The following is a 16,324-nucleotide window of genomic DNA, read 5'->3' on the forward strand; positions in this document are numbered from 1 at the left end:
TATTTTCTTCAAAATAAATGATTAAAAAAATACTTTTAAGTTTAATATGTAAAATCAATACACCGTTTAAGGGTTGTTTGTTTACCTCTTAATAGTTTCATTAAAAGACAACATCTGAATTATTAAGAGGTGAATTTTGTTTGTCAAAAAAAAAAATATGCCTCTTAATGGTTCTAAAAACCTCTGAATGATTTTGTATCTCAAGTCTTCCTTAACTATTAAGCGCACTGATTTCATTGTAAACAATTACCAAACAATTATATTTCATTTTGCACTCTATAATGAAGACCTCTTAATCATTCTGACTACTCAATCATTCTACACCAAATCATTCAGCAACTGTCAAACAACCCCGTATATAAAAAAGAGTAAGAATAAATTACGCTTCTAGTCCTTATGGTTTGTTGAAAATTTCTATTTTCACCCTTATTATTTTAAAATTACAATTTTCATCCCTATAGTTTATAAGTTATTAGATTTTTCGTCTTTATAATTTAGAATTTATTACGTTATTCGTCCCTATGGTTTATGATTCATTTCTATTTTAATTCTTCATATTTAAAAGTAGTGTTTTAGCCTCAGAGACGAAAATAGAAATAAAAATCATATGGACTAAAATCAAAATTTCCAAACCACAGGGACAAGGACAAAAAATGTAATTTACTCAAAAAACTAATACTGTATTTATTTTGTGTCGTATCGTAACCATACAAAAAATATAAAAAACTCAAAACACATTTTTCAGATGTTTTTCGATAAAAGATTTATACAGTAGGTATCGATAGTTTTCATTGTTTTTCAAATATCGTCAATAAATAATGCAAATAAAAACAAAACCAAAATCATTCATATTATATTGTCTTTAGCTAACACCAAAATCGGCCAAACGTTTAAGTTCCCTACCATTATCATAAACTCGATAAATGTAACAGTTTTAGCTTAGCATACATTACTTGTGACCAGTATCAGTATTATTGTGATTAGGTCGATATTTATGTTAAAAAAAGGACATATTCTTTCCACTTGTCCTAAACAACCAAACTTCGGTCGGGGTGGGTGGGATGTTGGGACGGGCCTACAACCTTCGGATAAGAATCAGATGAACCAGATAAAATCATATTAGATGTATGATTGGTTTCGTGCAAGCCCATGTTCCTTTTTGTGTCGGGTTTTTAGGCTTGTATATTAGCGTCATTTTACGTATTAGTTTCGAAAATCGTGGGTAGTCCAAGTCAACTTGTTTGTATCTCGACCGACTCTATAGCATCCTGAAATTAACAATCAGACAAATTCTCCATGACCCTGAGGGGACTTGAACCGACGACGTCTAAGGTGCAAAAATTCAAGATTTTGTAACATATCTATCACTAGAAGTCATGATTTTGTTTGCTCTTGCTAAATCCGGTATTCGATCCTGTAAAGTTCGAGTTAGAAACCAATAACGTTACCATTGCTCTAATGCTCGCGGCTATCGGTCTGTCAAACACGTGACACCGCAAAAATGACTAAAATACCCCTACACAACTACAAGAAGCTCGTGATCCTCGCAAAAACAGAGGTGAAAGTTTGATATTTCGCAAAAACAGAAAGTTTGATTTGCTGTGTAAGACCATTCCCAAAATACCCTTTACCAAAGGGTTACATCGGCTGCGAAAGGTCATTAGTACCCTTGCTTTTGATCTGCATAGCTTCTGCTCTCATTTACGTTCGAGTTCATAGCAAAGACTTCCGGTGCAATATCCCACCGTGAGTTTCTGTCAGAATTTGCGGTTGGAGTATGTGTACCCGACCCTAAAGCGGAATCGATTTCTAAAGAGTTACGATCATGGGATTCAACATCTTTGATATTGTGACGCTGAGAAATCTTTAATAGGTCTCCGCCTATATCCATATCGTCTTCGACCTTCATGCGTCGGTCCTCCGGGCACGAGTCGGCACCAGATTCCTGAGTCGATCCACCAGGCCCAAGTTGGACTTCTTGCATAGGAGCTCGGAACTTGTTTCTTGATGGCTTTATCTTTGAGCAGAATACTTCTCCAAAATTTCCCGCACAACCTCGATCATAAACATTCAACCAGTTGTCCGCTCGGTACCGGAAATTCTCGTAGGTAGTCTGAAATGCACAAAAAGAAAGGGTCATGATCTTATAATTGCAACTTCAAAGTTCAAACATAATTTGATTTGATTAACATTTGAAGAAATTACGGTAGCTGTGTTATAAGTAATCAACAAATCTACCGAATACAAAAGTTTCGAGGCTAAAAAGCGACAAGAAATCATACTAATTCTAAGTTTAAAAATAGTATGTTTGACTCTCAAAAGTCAAAAGCAGACTCGAATATACTGACCTGGTTCGAACTGATGAGGTAGAGATGAAACCCCGTGAGGCCACCGACGAACCACAGTGTGATAAAACAATAAGCCATCAACACCACCGATGACGGAGATTCTTGAATCCCCTCCCAAACCGTGCACTCGTGATCCCTCATCAAAATCTTGATGTACAAACCCGACATAGAAAGTACATAGATACAAAGAAGTGTCGAAGAGGAAACGAATAAAAAGAAGAATCGATAATTACGCTGCACAAAAAGAGAACAATCAAAGCTCGGTATTAGAGTTGGATTGATCGTCCCAAAATAAATGTTCACAATTCTAGTATAGTTTCTCCAAAACAATGTCCAATTTCCGATTTCCGATTTTACCCTTGATCATGAGATTGGGAAATTCGTTGCTCCCTCTTTATCAAGGGTAAAATTGTCGTGGAGTTAAAAGTATAATAATTACACATTACTAAAACTATTTGTTATAGTTATAAAATAAATGTCTACTTTCAAGAGTAACTATCTTCTTTCCAGTTATACCCTAAATGATGAAATTGAGAAATTCATTACCGCCTCCATTATAAAGGGTAAAATAGCCATTTACTTAATTAAAAAATGTAATAATTATGAATTTCTGAAACTCAGGGCATTTTTTATTTTCAACATATATTTTGGGACTGAGGGAGTAGAACAGTAAAGCAAAGGCATACCAGACCGATGCATTGGCCGACCCATGGACAATGGTGATCGAACCGCTCGACACAATTGTTACAAATGGAACAATGAGAGCAACGAGGAGGTCGAAAAAGCATGCACGTTTCGCAGTACTTGACTCGGACCGATACTCCGTTGACTATAACTTCTTTTGTTCGAGGAAACTGTATGCGCGGAGTCTGTCTTCCAGCGGCTTCATGTGATATTGAAGTGCCATATCGGAATTCTTCATCGGGCAGATGCGTGTTACGAGGGATGATTCCGGGATCCCGGGCTGAAGTAAGAAGAAGAAGTACCAATACCTATCAAAATTAACTAAAGAATCATCATGAACTACAACATAAACTACCACGAAAGAATGATTCAAATGTCCAAAATACACTTCGTTAGTTACAAAAAAGAAGGAACTTTGTTAACGAAAATCGATATCATTAGTGTCAAGTAAATATGAAAATGGGTAAATAGGTCATTTTAGCTTATGATACAGTTGTAACTGCTCCCAAATCTTATTTGTTAACAGTTATAGTTATAACCACCCGTAACCGTCGATCTCTCATATAAATACATAATGGAGAGTCTAGGTGTATATAAGGACTTGATCTCAAAGCTTTTGACATAAGAGTCTCTTGGATTATCCTGTTACGAATCCTCCTAAATTGGATGTTTTACCCAAGCCGAAAGTTTTGAAAGTATATGCAAGACGATCCAAGAAAGGATAAGGTTTAGTTTACCTTGTTTTGGGAATATGTCTAATAAATAGGGGGAATACCTTTAAGTTGTAGGCATTCGGTTATTTTTTCTAAATAGTTACGTGTGGCTCATAGCTCCTCGCTTTGAGAGGGGGAAATTTCCTTGGTTCAGTGATCATCTCTGTTTTGGTAAATTTCTGTTTTTAATTGCAATCAAACCTTCGTTTCTATCCGTCTTCTACTTTTTCTGTTCTTCTCATATTTGAATTCGTATCGATTGGATAGTCGGTGTTGGCTAAGGATGTTGAACAAATGTTGTGTCCTTCTTTGATCAGTGTTTCCAAATCTCATTCTCGTTAACAGAACATGGGAAGTGGTTTTGGATCGAATTTTGGTTCCGATCTGAAGTTGCCCTTGGGCCGATCTGATGCTAAAGGATATGTTAGTTCAGGGCCTAATGACAAAGGCCCAATTCCTCGGTTTAATCCTAGTCGATCAGTACCTAATCCATCGATTTCATCTACACAACCTATTTCGACCACATTCTCTGATCAGATATCAACAGTAAATCGCAACAGAAGGTTTCGATCTCTTTCTCGTACTGAATGGGAGGATCGCCGCAAGAAGGGATTATGTTTTCGCTGCGGTCAAACCTTTGGTCCAGCTCACAAATGCCTAGAGGGTAAATTGCGAGTTCTATTGTTGGCTGATGATGAAATTGCCGATGATAGTGGGGAAATCAGGGCGATGGAGGTATTGGAGGATGATTTGGGAGACGAAGTGAAACCACCGACGATAGGGTCGTGTACGGTATTGGGGTATCAAGGCACTTTAGTGACAGGCGGAATCGGGAGGTAAAACTTTGAAGATCGAAGGTGCTATTTCGGGAATACCGGTTGTAATTTTGGTGGATAGTGGGGCAACACATAATTTTGTATCCCGTAAATTGGTCACGACATTGGGAATAACGTCTCAATTTTTCTCGGGTATCAACATTACTTTGGGAGACGGACATATGATTCTTGTGAATCAACGTTGTTCGGAATTGCAGGTTTTGATTAGCGGCTGTGAGTTTGTGGTGGATGTTTTGCTTTTTGAAATGGAACAGTTGGATTTAGTCTTGGGTATGGAGTGGCTAAAAACATTGGGAGAAGTGGTACACAATTGGAAAACTCGGTGTGTATCCAGGGGTTATCTGATTCGGAGGTTAAGCAAACTTATCTTCACACTTGGTTGAAGTTAGAGGAACCTCATAAGAGGTTATTGGATGGTGCACATGTTGGGGAGTCAAGTAAACAGAACGACACACTATCTCAGGAGCAGCAATCTGACTTACAATGCCTATTAGAGCAGTTTGCGGCTGTTTTTCGGGACCCCACTGGTCTTCCTCCTATTCGCTCATATGATCATGGAATTTCACTAGTGTCTCCTACGTCTTCGATTTGTGTTCGGCCATATCGGTACCCGCATATTCAGAAGGCAGAGATTGAACGACATGTTAAAGAACTTTTTATTAGCTGTAAATTAGCTAGCTGTAAATTAGCTGTTTCTGAGTTTAGCCTCATCTATTTTAGGATGTTTATTATGTCATTGATCACCCCTAAATGAGTGGAGATCATTTCCTAATTTGTAGCCTCTCAGTTGTATATATATTCNCATTGATCACCCCTAAATGAGTGGAGATCATTTCCTAATTTGTAGCCTCTCAGTTGTATATATATTCAGCTGATGTATATAGAAGATAATCGAAAGGAAAACACGATTACTTTCATGGTATCAGAGCTAGACTCGATACCCTAGCTCTTGCTCTCTTATCATCAGAGATCAAACCACGGTTTGATTTCATCCCTGCTGTCCTCTTCCTGCTACCATCTTCCTTTCACCCATGAATACTAAGCCTGAAAACRCTCCTAAGGCCCTTCACCCTGTCTACACCATGACCAATATCCAACACAAGGTCCGGGTGCTTGACGGCACGAAGGTCTCTTACTCCTCGTGGGTCAAGCTGTTTCAACTTCATGCCAAGGGATACAAAGTCATGTCACACATTGACGGGACACCGCCTCCGGCCAAGGCTGATGCARAATACGAAGCATGGACTGAAATTGATGCAATTGTATTGCAATGGATTTACGGGACATTATCCGATGATTTGCTGGTTCGTGTTTTGGTAACCGAGTCGACCGCTCACGAGGCTTGGTGTCGAATCAAAGCCATCTTCCTCAATAACAAGGGCTCTAGGGCAGCAGCCCTTGAGCATGAATTCAATAACCTGACTTTAAAATCCATGCCGTCGCTTGAAGCCGATTGCCAAAAACTCAAAGAATTGGGCAGCCAACTCAACGACGTGGATTGTCCGGTTAATGATCAAAGATTTGTTCTTCAGCTTGTTAGAGGACTCCCGACGGAATACGATACCGTGGCCTCGTATATCAATCAAAGTCTTCCCACGTGGGAGACTGCATGTAGTATGCTCGAATTGGAGCATCATCGACAGACTGCCCGGGAAGCCATGACTACACCAACTGCCATGGCTGCCGTATCCGCAGAACCTCGGCCCGATCCTTCCAATCCTGTCAACAGAAGACGCCCCAACAACAGGCCCGGACATATCCGGGCCAATAACTCCTCCAGCGGATCCTCCTCAACAGCCACTAGGCGTGGTTCCGGCCGGCCTCAATCAGCCCATGCGCCGTGGAACACTCAGCCCACTCGGCTGCCCAATTGGGCCTATTGGAGCCCTCCGCCATGCCCGTATCCCACCAACCCGGGATGGGCCTCCCCATGGGGTAGATCTCCTATGCTAGCCTGGCCCGCGCCTCCTGGCCCACCTGCACATCACAGGTCCGGCCCAAGACCTTCTGGCCCAACGGCGAACCAAGCCAATCTATCTACCTTTGATCSTCTCGAGCCAACTMAGCTTGGTGAAGYACTTCAAACGATGACCATGGACCCSGTTGATGATCAATGGTACATGGACTCAGGTGCAACTGACCATCTCACGGGTGACCAAGGTAAGATTTCTACACCCTCGTTAAATTGTCCCATTGGCTCGATATTTGTTGGTAATGGTGCTTCTGCGCCAATTCGTGGATCGGGTTCCTCCATCATTCCCACGCCCACACGTAACCTTCACCTAAACAACATTCTTTACACTCCCAACATCATTAAGAACCTCATTTCCGTTCGTAAATTTTCTGTTGATAATAATGTGTCCATTGAATTTGATCCTAATGGGTTTTCTGTGAAGGATTACCAGAGTGGTCAGATGTTGTCCCGCCACAATAGCTCCAGTCGTCTTTATCCTCTCTCGTATCCGGTCACCAACGCCACCTTTTTCACCTCCAGTGCTCGAGATTTTTGGCATGATCGCTTGGGACATCCCGGTGCTCCTGTCTTAGATGTTCTTAGTTCGAATAACATTATTCCATGTTCTAAACGTAGTAAATCTTTTGTTTGCAATTCTTGTCAACTTTCAAAGCACAAACATTATCGTTTTCTGATTCTACGTCTATTACTATTTTACCCTTTAATATTGTGCATTGCGACTTATGGACATCTCCTATCCCCAGCAAAGCAGGTTATAAATACTACATGGTTTTAATTGACGATTTCATGCAATATACTTGGGTTTTTCCGCTCAAATTCAAGTCTGAAACTTTTTCCAAATTTTCTCAGTTTCATAAATACATCCACACCCAATTCATTCTCAAAATTAAAGCTTTCCAATGTGACTTAAGGGGTGAATTCGATAACCAAAATTTCAAATCTTTTGCTGAAACAAACGGTCTTCATTTCCGTTTCTCTTGCCCTCACACTTCCCAACAGAATGGGAAATCTGAACGTATGATTCGTAGACTTAACGAGATCATGCTCACCCTTCTCACACACGCATCACTCCCACCCCATTTCTGGGTTGAAGCCTTACATACCGCGTGTTATCTCCACAACATTCTCCCCACCAAACTCTTAAAATTCATCACCCCTTTGACTGCCCTCTATCATCGACACCCCTCCTATGATCACCTTCGGGTTTTCGGGTGTGCCTGTTATCCTAACACGACTGCGACTCGGAAACACAAGTTGGAACATCGCTCCACTCGTTGTGTTTTCCTTGGATACCCCGCCAACTTTCGTGGTTATCGATGCCTTGACCTCTCTTCTGGCAAGATCCTCCTCTCTCGTCACATCATTTTCGACGAGACCTCTTTCCTTTTTTTAATAAACATCCCACTACTCCATCTGACTACTCCTTCCTCGAATCTGATCCATCTCCTACCATCTTTGACCCAGCAGCCACTTCCCCACCACCTACCAAACACACTTCCCCATCTCCCACTCTCCAACAACCTCCTATCATCCATACCTACCGCCATCGAAATACACAAGTCCCGACAACCTCCTTGCAGCCCTCTTCAACCGCTGCACCACCACCACCGTCACCCCCCTTCACCACCTCCACCGCCGCCGCCACCCGCATCAACCCACCCCATGATCACTCGTTCCCGAGCATCAACTTCTGCCTCTTCTCTTAACCTACATACAGATACACATACTTCACCTTCTCCCATACCAAATTCCCACATCAAAGCCCTTTCCGATCCACACTGGCGCGATGCCATGAATGAAGAATACCGAGCTCTAATGGACAATCACACATGGGACTTGGTACCTCGGCCCCCTGATGCGAACATTATCCGGTGCATATGGTTATTTCGTCACAAGTTTAACGCAAATGGCACCTTACAACGCTACAAGGCCCGATTGGTCGTTAACGGGAAATAGGTCGGCATCGATTGTGATGAAACATTTAGTCCCGTAGTCAAACCGACCACAATTCGAACGGTGCTCGGTCTCGCTATTTCCCGGGGTTGGTCCATTCACCAACTTGACGTTAAAAATGTTTTTCTCCACGGGGACTTAAATGAGACGGTATATATGTTTCAACCTCCGGAATTCACCGATGCCACTCACCCTAATTATGTATGCAGGTTACGCAAGTCTCTTTATGGGCTCAAATAGGTCCCTCGCGCGTGGTATGACAGATTTGCCACCTATATCATTAAGTGTGGTTTTCGGAGTACCGTTAGTGATACTTCCCTATTTGTCTACAAAAAGGGAAGTGACATGGCCTACTTGCTGCTGTATGTTGACGATATMGTTCTCACGGCCTCTAATGACCGTCTTCTCACTGATATAATTGCTCTTTTATCTCGTGAGTTTGCTATGTCAGATTTAGGTACCCTTCATCATTTCCTTGGGATCAATGTTACTCGCAAAGACGGCGGCTTATTTCTTTCTCAAGAAAATTATGCTACTAAGATCCTATCTCGAGCTCATATGGCAGATTGCAAGCCTAGTTCCACTCCTGTTGACACTTCCCTCAAAATGAGTGCCACAAGTGGTCAACTTCTACCGGATGGGACACATTATCGCCAGTTGGCAGGTGCTTTACAGTATCTTACCATCACGCGTCCGGACCTTACCTATGCAGTACAACAAATCTGCTTATTCATGCATGCCCCACGAGATCCACACTTCCAGTTCCTCAAACGAGTACTCCGTTACCTTAAAGGAACAATTACGCATGGTCTTCATATCTCACCCTCCAAATCAACGAATCTTATTGCCTATTCTGATGCCGATTGGGGGGGTGCCGCGATTCTCGGCGCTCCACTTCCGGATACTGTGTCTTCTTAGGAGATAATTTGGTTTCTTGGTCGTCAAAACGTCAGCCGACCATATCTCGATCCAGCGCCGAGGCCGAATACCGTGGAGTTGCAAATGTAGTTGCCGAAACGAGTTGGTTGCGCAACTTACTTCTTGAACTTCATGTTCCCGCTCGCAAGGCTACGATTGTTTATTGTGACAATATCTCGGCTGTCTACTTATCTGACAATCCCGTACAACATCAGCGTACAAAACATGTGGAACTCGATATTCACTTCGTTAGAGAAAAAGGTTCGAATTGGTGTCGTCCGAGTTTTACATGTTCCAGCCGATTTTTAATACGCCGACATCTTCACCAAAGGGCTTCCGCGTCATCTATTCAACCGTTTTCGGTCCAGTCTGTGCATTCATCCCTACACTGCTCAGACTGAGGGGGTGTGCTAGCTGTAAATTAGCTAGCTGTAAATTAGCTATTTCTGAGTTTAGSCTCATCTATTTTAGGATGTTTATTATGTCATTGATCACCCCTAAATGAGTGGAGATCATTTCCTAATTTGTAGCCTCTCAGTTGTATATATATTCAGCTGATGTATATAGAAGATAATCGAAAAGGAAAACACGATTACTTTCACTTTTTGACGTTAGGGATGATCTGTCCTAGTAAAAGCGCGTTCTGGAGCCCGGTAATTTTAGTTCCAAAAAAAGACGATTCGTGGAGAATGTGTGTTACTTACCGTGCTCTCAACAAAGCCACAATTCCCGACAAATTTCCGATTCCGGTGGTCGATGAGCTTATTGATGAATTATCCGGACCCCATTTCTTTACAAAGTTGGACTTAAAATCTGGTTATAATCAAATCTGTATAAAACCCGACAACATCGAGAAGACATCGTTTCGCACTTACGATGGCCATTACGAGTATTTAGTGATGCCTTTTGGCCTCACTAATGAACCGGCCACTTTCCAAGCTATTATGAATGACATCTTTCGACCTTACTTACGAAAGTTTGTTGTGGTTTTCTTTGACGATATCTAAATTTACAACCCTTCTTGGCCTCAACACTTGCAAGATGTGAGCACGGCTCTTCACATATTGGTCTCAAATTAATTTGTGGTCAATCGAAAAAAATGCTCGTTTGGACAAATGTCAATCGATTATTTGGGACATCACATCAACGGCCAAGGTGTGGCAATGGATCCAAAGAACATATCAGCTGTTTTGGAATGGCCAGTCCAAAACAGATTAAAGGATTACGTGGATTTTTGGGTCTTACGGGTTACTACCGTAAATTTATTCGTCATTACGGTAGTATCGCCAAACCACTGACTGATTTAACAAAGAAAGATTCATTCCGATAGAGTTCGGAAGCCCAATCAGCCTTCGATGAATTGAAACAAGCTATGGTCACGGCACCGGTCTTGGCATTGCCGGATTTTTCGATTCCTTTCATAATCGAATGTGACGCTTCGGTTGTGGCATAGGAGCGGTGTTGATACAACAACAAAGGCCCTTTGCTTATTTTAGTAAGGTGTTGAGTGAGCAAAACTTAGCGAAATCCGCTTATGAAAGGGAAATTATGGCGTTAGTGTTAGCCATCCAACATTGGCAATCGTATCTTTTGGGAATGAAATTCTGTGTGTATATGGATCAAAAAAGTCTTTGATTTTTTCTACAACAGTGTATTACGAACCCGGGATAGCAGAATTGGGTAGCAAAGTTACTGGGATATCAATTTGATATCTTATATAAGCCGAGCCGAGAAAACAGGGTCGCCGACGCTTTATTGCGACACGCGGATGATGGTGAGCTGTCGTCATTAATGTCAGGACCGATTTGGGTTCAAGGGACTCAATTAATGGAGGAAGCAAGTAATGATCCAGGATTACAATAAATCATTCGGGATTTAACGAATTATCCGAATTCGCATTATGGGTATACGGTGAGACATGGTGTGTTGTACTACAAGGGTAGGTTGGTGATTCCTTGTTCTTTCACACTAATTATGTCTCTCTTAACAGAATTCCATTCCTCTCTTACGGGAGGGCATTCGGGTTACTATCGAACCTATCGGCGTTTGGCTATGAACTTATATTGGCCCGGAATGATAGCCACGATGCAAGAATTCGTGAAGGCTTGTGGTGTTTGTCAGCGATCTAAGGCTACTTCAACGTCTCCAAGTGGGTGACTTCAGCCTCTTGATATTCCTAATGTGATTTAGGAACATTTATCTATGGACTTTATTGTGGGTTTACCCAAGTCTAAAGGGTATGATGCTCTTTTTGTAGTGGTAGATCGGCTATCTAAATACAGCCATTTTATTCTAATCAAACATCCTTATAGCGCTAAATCCATTGCAGAAGTTTTTTGTCCGGGAAGTACTTAGACATCATGGAATTCCTAAATCAATTGTTAGCGATCATGATCCGTTGTTTCTTAGTCATTTTTGGCAAGAACTCTTTCATTTGCAAGGAACGACGTTAAACAGGAGCTCTGCTTATCATCCGGAATCGGATGGTCAAACAGAGGTGATAAACAGTTGTTTAGAGACGTATTTGCGGTGCTTTGCCATTGATCAGCCTTGTTCGTGGGCATTATGGATTCCGTGGGCAAAGTTTTGGTATAACTCGAGGTTTCACGGTTCTACGGGACGGTCACCATTCAAAATTGTCTATGGCCGTAAACCGCCGACGATGGTTCAGTTTATTCCGGGGGGAGTACAAGTGGAAGCTGTGGGGGAGGAATTACGTGATCGAAATGAAGCCTTAAGGCAACTCAAAACACAACTAGCTCGTGCGCAAGTGTTGATGAAAGAACAAGCAGATAAAACGCGTCGAGATGTTACTTTTCAAATTGGTGAATGGGTATATGTTAAGCTGAAACCGTACCGTCAGATGACAATGGCTAAACGAATTTATCAGAAGCTAGCAGCTCGATTTTTTGGACCTTTCAAGATTATCGAAAAATCGGTCCAATTGCTTACATACCGGAATTACCTCTGACGTCACGTATCCATCCCGTATTTCATATCTCTTTACTTAAAAAAGCTATGATGTCACCTACGGTGACACAACTCTTACCACCTGAGTTGGAATTCGATGGCAAGGATGTTCTGTTGCCGCAGGAGATTTATGCGAGACGTACAGTGGAACAAGACGGAAAATCAATGGATCAATGGCTAATTCGTTGGCAAGGCCAAGTCCGAGAAGAAGCCACGTGGGAGGATACATAATCAAGGGCCAATTTCCGGATATAAGTCTTGAGGACAAGACTTTATTGGAAGGAGAGAGTAATGTTACGAATCCTCCTAAATTGGATGTTTTACCCAAGCCCAAAGTTTTGATGGTATATGCAAGACGGTCCAAGAAAGGATAAGGTTTATCCAAAAAAAGATAAGTTTTAGTTTACCTTGCTTTGGGAATATGTCTAATAAATAGGGGGAATACTTTTAGCTTGTAGGCATTCGGTTAATTTTTCTAAATAGTTATGTGTGGCTCATAGCTCCTCGCTTTGAGAGAGGGAAGTTTTCCTGGTTCGGTGACCATCTCTGTTTTGGTAATTTTCCGTTTTTAATTGCAATCAAACCTTCGTTTCTATCCATCTTCTACTTTTTCTATTCTTCTCATATTTGAATTCGTATCATATCCCAATACAAAATTCGTGATACCCAAAGCTTAGGAATTACTGTATTTGGAAAGTGAACTTTCACGATCCAACGAGATTATCTGGTCCACGAATCATCTCCAAATCCCCAATTCTTAATAGGGATCTCCGTACTTGCATCTAATAGAATTGAAGCACATAGGAGAAAATAATATAGTTCTATCTCCATGAACATTTATTTTGGGAAATCATATGAACATTACGTGGTAGGCTTGCATTATTTAAGGTTTAACTAATAACATGGTTACCTTAGTATTTCCATAATTAATAGGGTTTATATATATACACATATATATAAAGGGTCGGGTTAAACGAGAATCGTACCTATTTAAGAGAATAAGAAAATAGTCGAATCACATGTGATTTTACACTAACATCACGTACAAAATCACTTGTGATTCACGCGACTTTGCCCTGCAACCTGAAGATGCATCCAAAGTCGCCCGCACCCCGTTTTTCCATTAATGCAAAATCACATGTGATTTTGCACGTGATTTGGCCGTTTTAGTATTCTCTTAATAGTTAGCATTTTCGTTTGATCATCCCTCTATATATAAAATTAGGACAGAAATCAAGATTTAGTGAGAAGCATAGGAAGGTTATAAAAAATGTTAACATTAGTTAGCATAGGTTAAATCTTTGCAATTAAGGATTTGTTTGATTTGATTTGCTCCAAATTGGGGAAGTTTAACTATGGACAAGATCTCTTTAAAAAATGATGAAATCCAACATAAGGCATGTGTGAATAATGGTTAGACAATAACATGCAAATGAAGGATAAAGAGAACTAACATAGATTGTGAAGACGATAGGAGCCATAACGATCGCATATCCTGCATGAAACTCATGGACAAGATGTCTGCCTACGAATATACAGAAAATAATAACCGGAACAATGATCAGCGATGCAGACACCACTAGAGACTTGCCATCTGGACCAAATATCAACCTCCCTCCAAGAAAAAACTTCTGAAAAAAACAAAATAAAATGATAATATGAGTACAAATTTAGAATTCACGATTCCGAAGAAACTCCTGGTCATGTAGAAAGTCTAAAACCCATCTCATCCTTCATATTTGTCATCATTACATAGAAGGAACTTATACAAAACATGTCCAGAAGAGACAAATGTAACATACATCTGAGAACAAAAATCCTCGACTGTTTGAAGTTTATACCGTAATCTAACATTTCATTACATCTGTAACCCACGATCGATTACTTAAACCCATATAAAGAATTATGACTAATAACCCTAGAACCAAAACTTGCAGGCTTGGGTTTTTAAATCATCCAAAGGACCAAAAAGACAATGATCAAGCCACACGTGAATTTAAGTGAGATTAAAGTTCTTGCATTATTTCTCTCAGGATCACATCATACTGTCTAGAATTAACCAAACCAAACGAGCCCAGTATATCCCACATGGAGGTGGGGTTTGGCGAGGGTAAGATTATATACGCAAATCTGACATCTACTGTCTAGAATAACGAAGGTAAATATAAATCACCTGGATATTCATGAAACATTCAAGTTGAGTCCAGGCCAGTATCATAATTTAAGGTCAACCTAGTAAAGATTCAAGCTTAAGCTACTTTACAATAATCAAGTACTGCCATTTTAAATGTATAACTTGCATTATTACTCAGATTACAAATTAAGCCAATACACCGTTTTTGAGACAATCACCTGTATAGTTCGATATACCCGTAAACCACAAGGATAAAAGAATGCATAAATAGTACAACACTACCATATTCATGAAGGATGGTTCAATCCAAATTACTAAATTCCCATAAAGCATCAATGAGTACCAGAATCATCGAATTGAAATATAAAGTAAAAGAACCACAAGGGTGGTGCCTGATTGGTTTGAGCTTGGCTCCAAAGGTCAAAGTACCGGGAGGTCCAGGTTCAAATCCAAGGATGAATAAAAATCCCCTTGTGGCCATGGAGGTTCAAATGCGGTGACTCCGGGCTATCTGGGCTATCTGCAAAGCAGGTGGTCGCCCTGAGATTAGTCAGCTCGCATAGCGGGTTGGATATCCAGGTTAATCAAATATATATATATATATATATATATATATATATATAGTAAAAGAAGTTTCTTTGTGCATCAAATTCAGATGAGACCAATAATATCTCATATATCACCAACAACTGCTACCTAATTAAGCTCACAACTCCTTATGCAACTAGAAACCATAATTTCCTTGATAACAGGTAGAAGATTTGCATATCTACAAGCATCTTCTTTCCTAATGTGTGTTCTACAGACTACAAACACATACCATCTGCATTTTATCTTAATATGTTCAGTTACAGATAATTCAGTTAAATAAGGTTCTATACTCCAATTCAATTAACAGAAACATCATCCCTAAACTGAAAAATGAACACCCATTATAAGAAAGCTAAATTTTGAGGGATTATAATCGCAAACCAAGCAATCATTACATGATTATTCAAACAAACGACTAGATTAGAAGTAATAAGCTGCATATCTAAAGCTGACCCAGATAATATACGTCGAAATTGAAGTTCGAAGTCTTACATTTCTCCCTTTCCAGACTTCATATACTCTTTTCTCCATGTGAAACGAAAACCCAATTCGAGAAAACAGAATCCAATGTCTGAAGCTTATTGTAGCTCATAACATTTCTTCTCGCGAAAAACCCATAAAGAAGAAGACAATTATGAGTGATTATTTGAACCAAGAAGGTCGATTAAGAGAAGATAGCTTTAGATTTACTGTCCCTCTATCATGTTACGATCGACCCGCAAATCAATTTGAGTCAAGGTTTATCTTTGACTAGTTTGTCTTTGTTTATGCTTTGAAATGGCTAAGACACTACAAAAGGGGATCTCTGATTCCTCTTTGTTACTTTTCCTTTTGAATAAACTACCATTTTAGTCCCTGTAGTTTATTAAACATTGCGACTTTTGTATTTATGCTTTTGGAATTACGATTTTCGTCCTCAGAGTTTGCAACTTCTTGTTGTTTTTGTTCATGAATCACGAAGCCAACTTCGTCGGTGGTTTTTCTGTTAAGTATGAGTGACGAAAACAACAACAAATGTAAAAGCATCTTCAACAGATTCTCTAAGATAGAGAAAAGTGGAGGCGTTGTTCTCTATTTTGTTGCAACATATTCTCTGTATGGTTATCTAAAATAGAGAAAACTATAAGGTGACAATTTGTTTTTTAAGAGCTGTTGAAGTTTAAGTCTTATTTCACGTTTGATTTATAAGAGGTAGTGTTGAA

At 40.2% G+C, this 16,324-nt stretch overlaps 1 protein-coding gene across 1 annotated transcript; it reads right to left on the bottom strand.

Annotated features, from left to right (window-relative positions):
- Positions 1-1,364: 1,364 nt before the first annotated feature.
- On the bottom strand, positions 1,365-15,857 carry LOC112511719 (protein S-acyltransferase 8-like). Its single transcript, XM_025117434.1, has 5 exons — positions 15,615-15,857; positions 13,852-14,028; positions 3,035-3,340; positions 2,349-2,582; positions 1,365-2,113 (listed from the first exon to the last, which is right to left on the bottom strand). Exons 1-5 carry the CDS (start codon positions 15,651-15,653, stop codon positions 1,661-1,663), a joined length of 1,209 nt encoding a protein of 402 aa, XP_024973202.1. The 5' UTR covers positions 15,654-15,857; the 3' UTR covers positions 1,365-1,660.
- Between the last annotated feature and the right edge of the window lie 467 nt (positions 15,858-16,324).

Source organism: Cynara cardunculus, assembly GCF_001531365.2.
Source record: "Cynara cardunculus var. scolymus isolate 2C chromosome LG 4, CcrdV1, whole genome shotgun sequence".
NCBI lineage: Eukaryota > Viridiplantae > Streptophyta > Magnoliopsida > Asterales > Asteraceae > Cynara > Cynara cardunculus.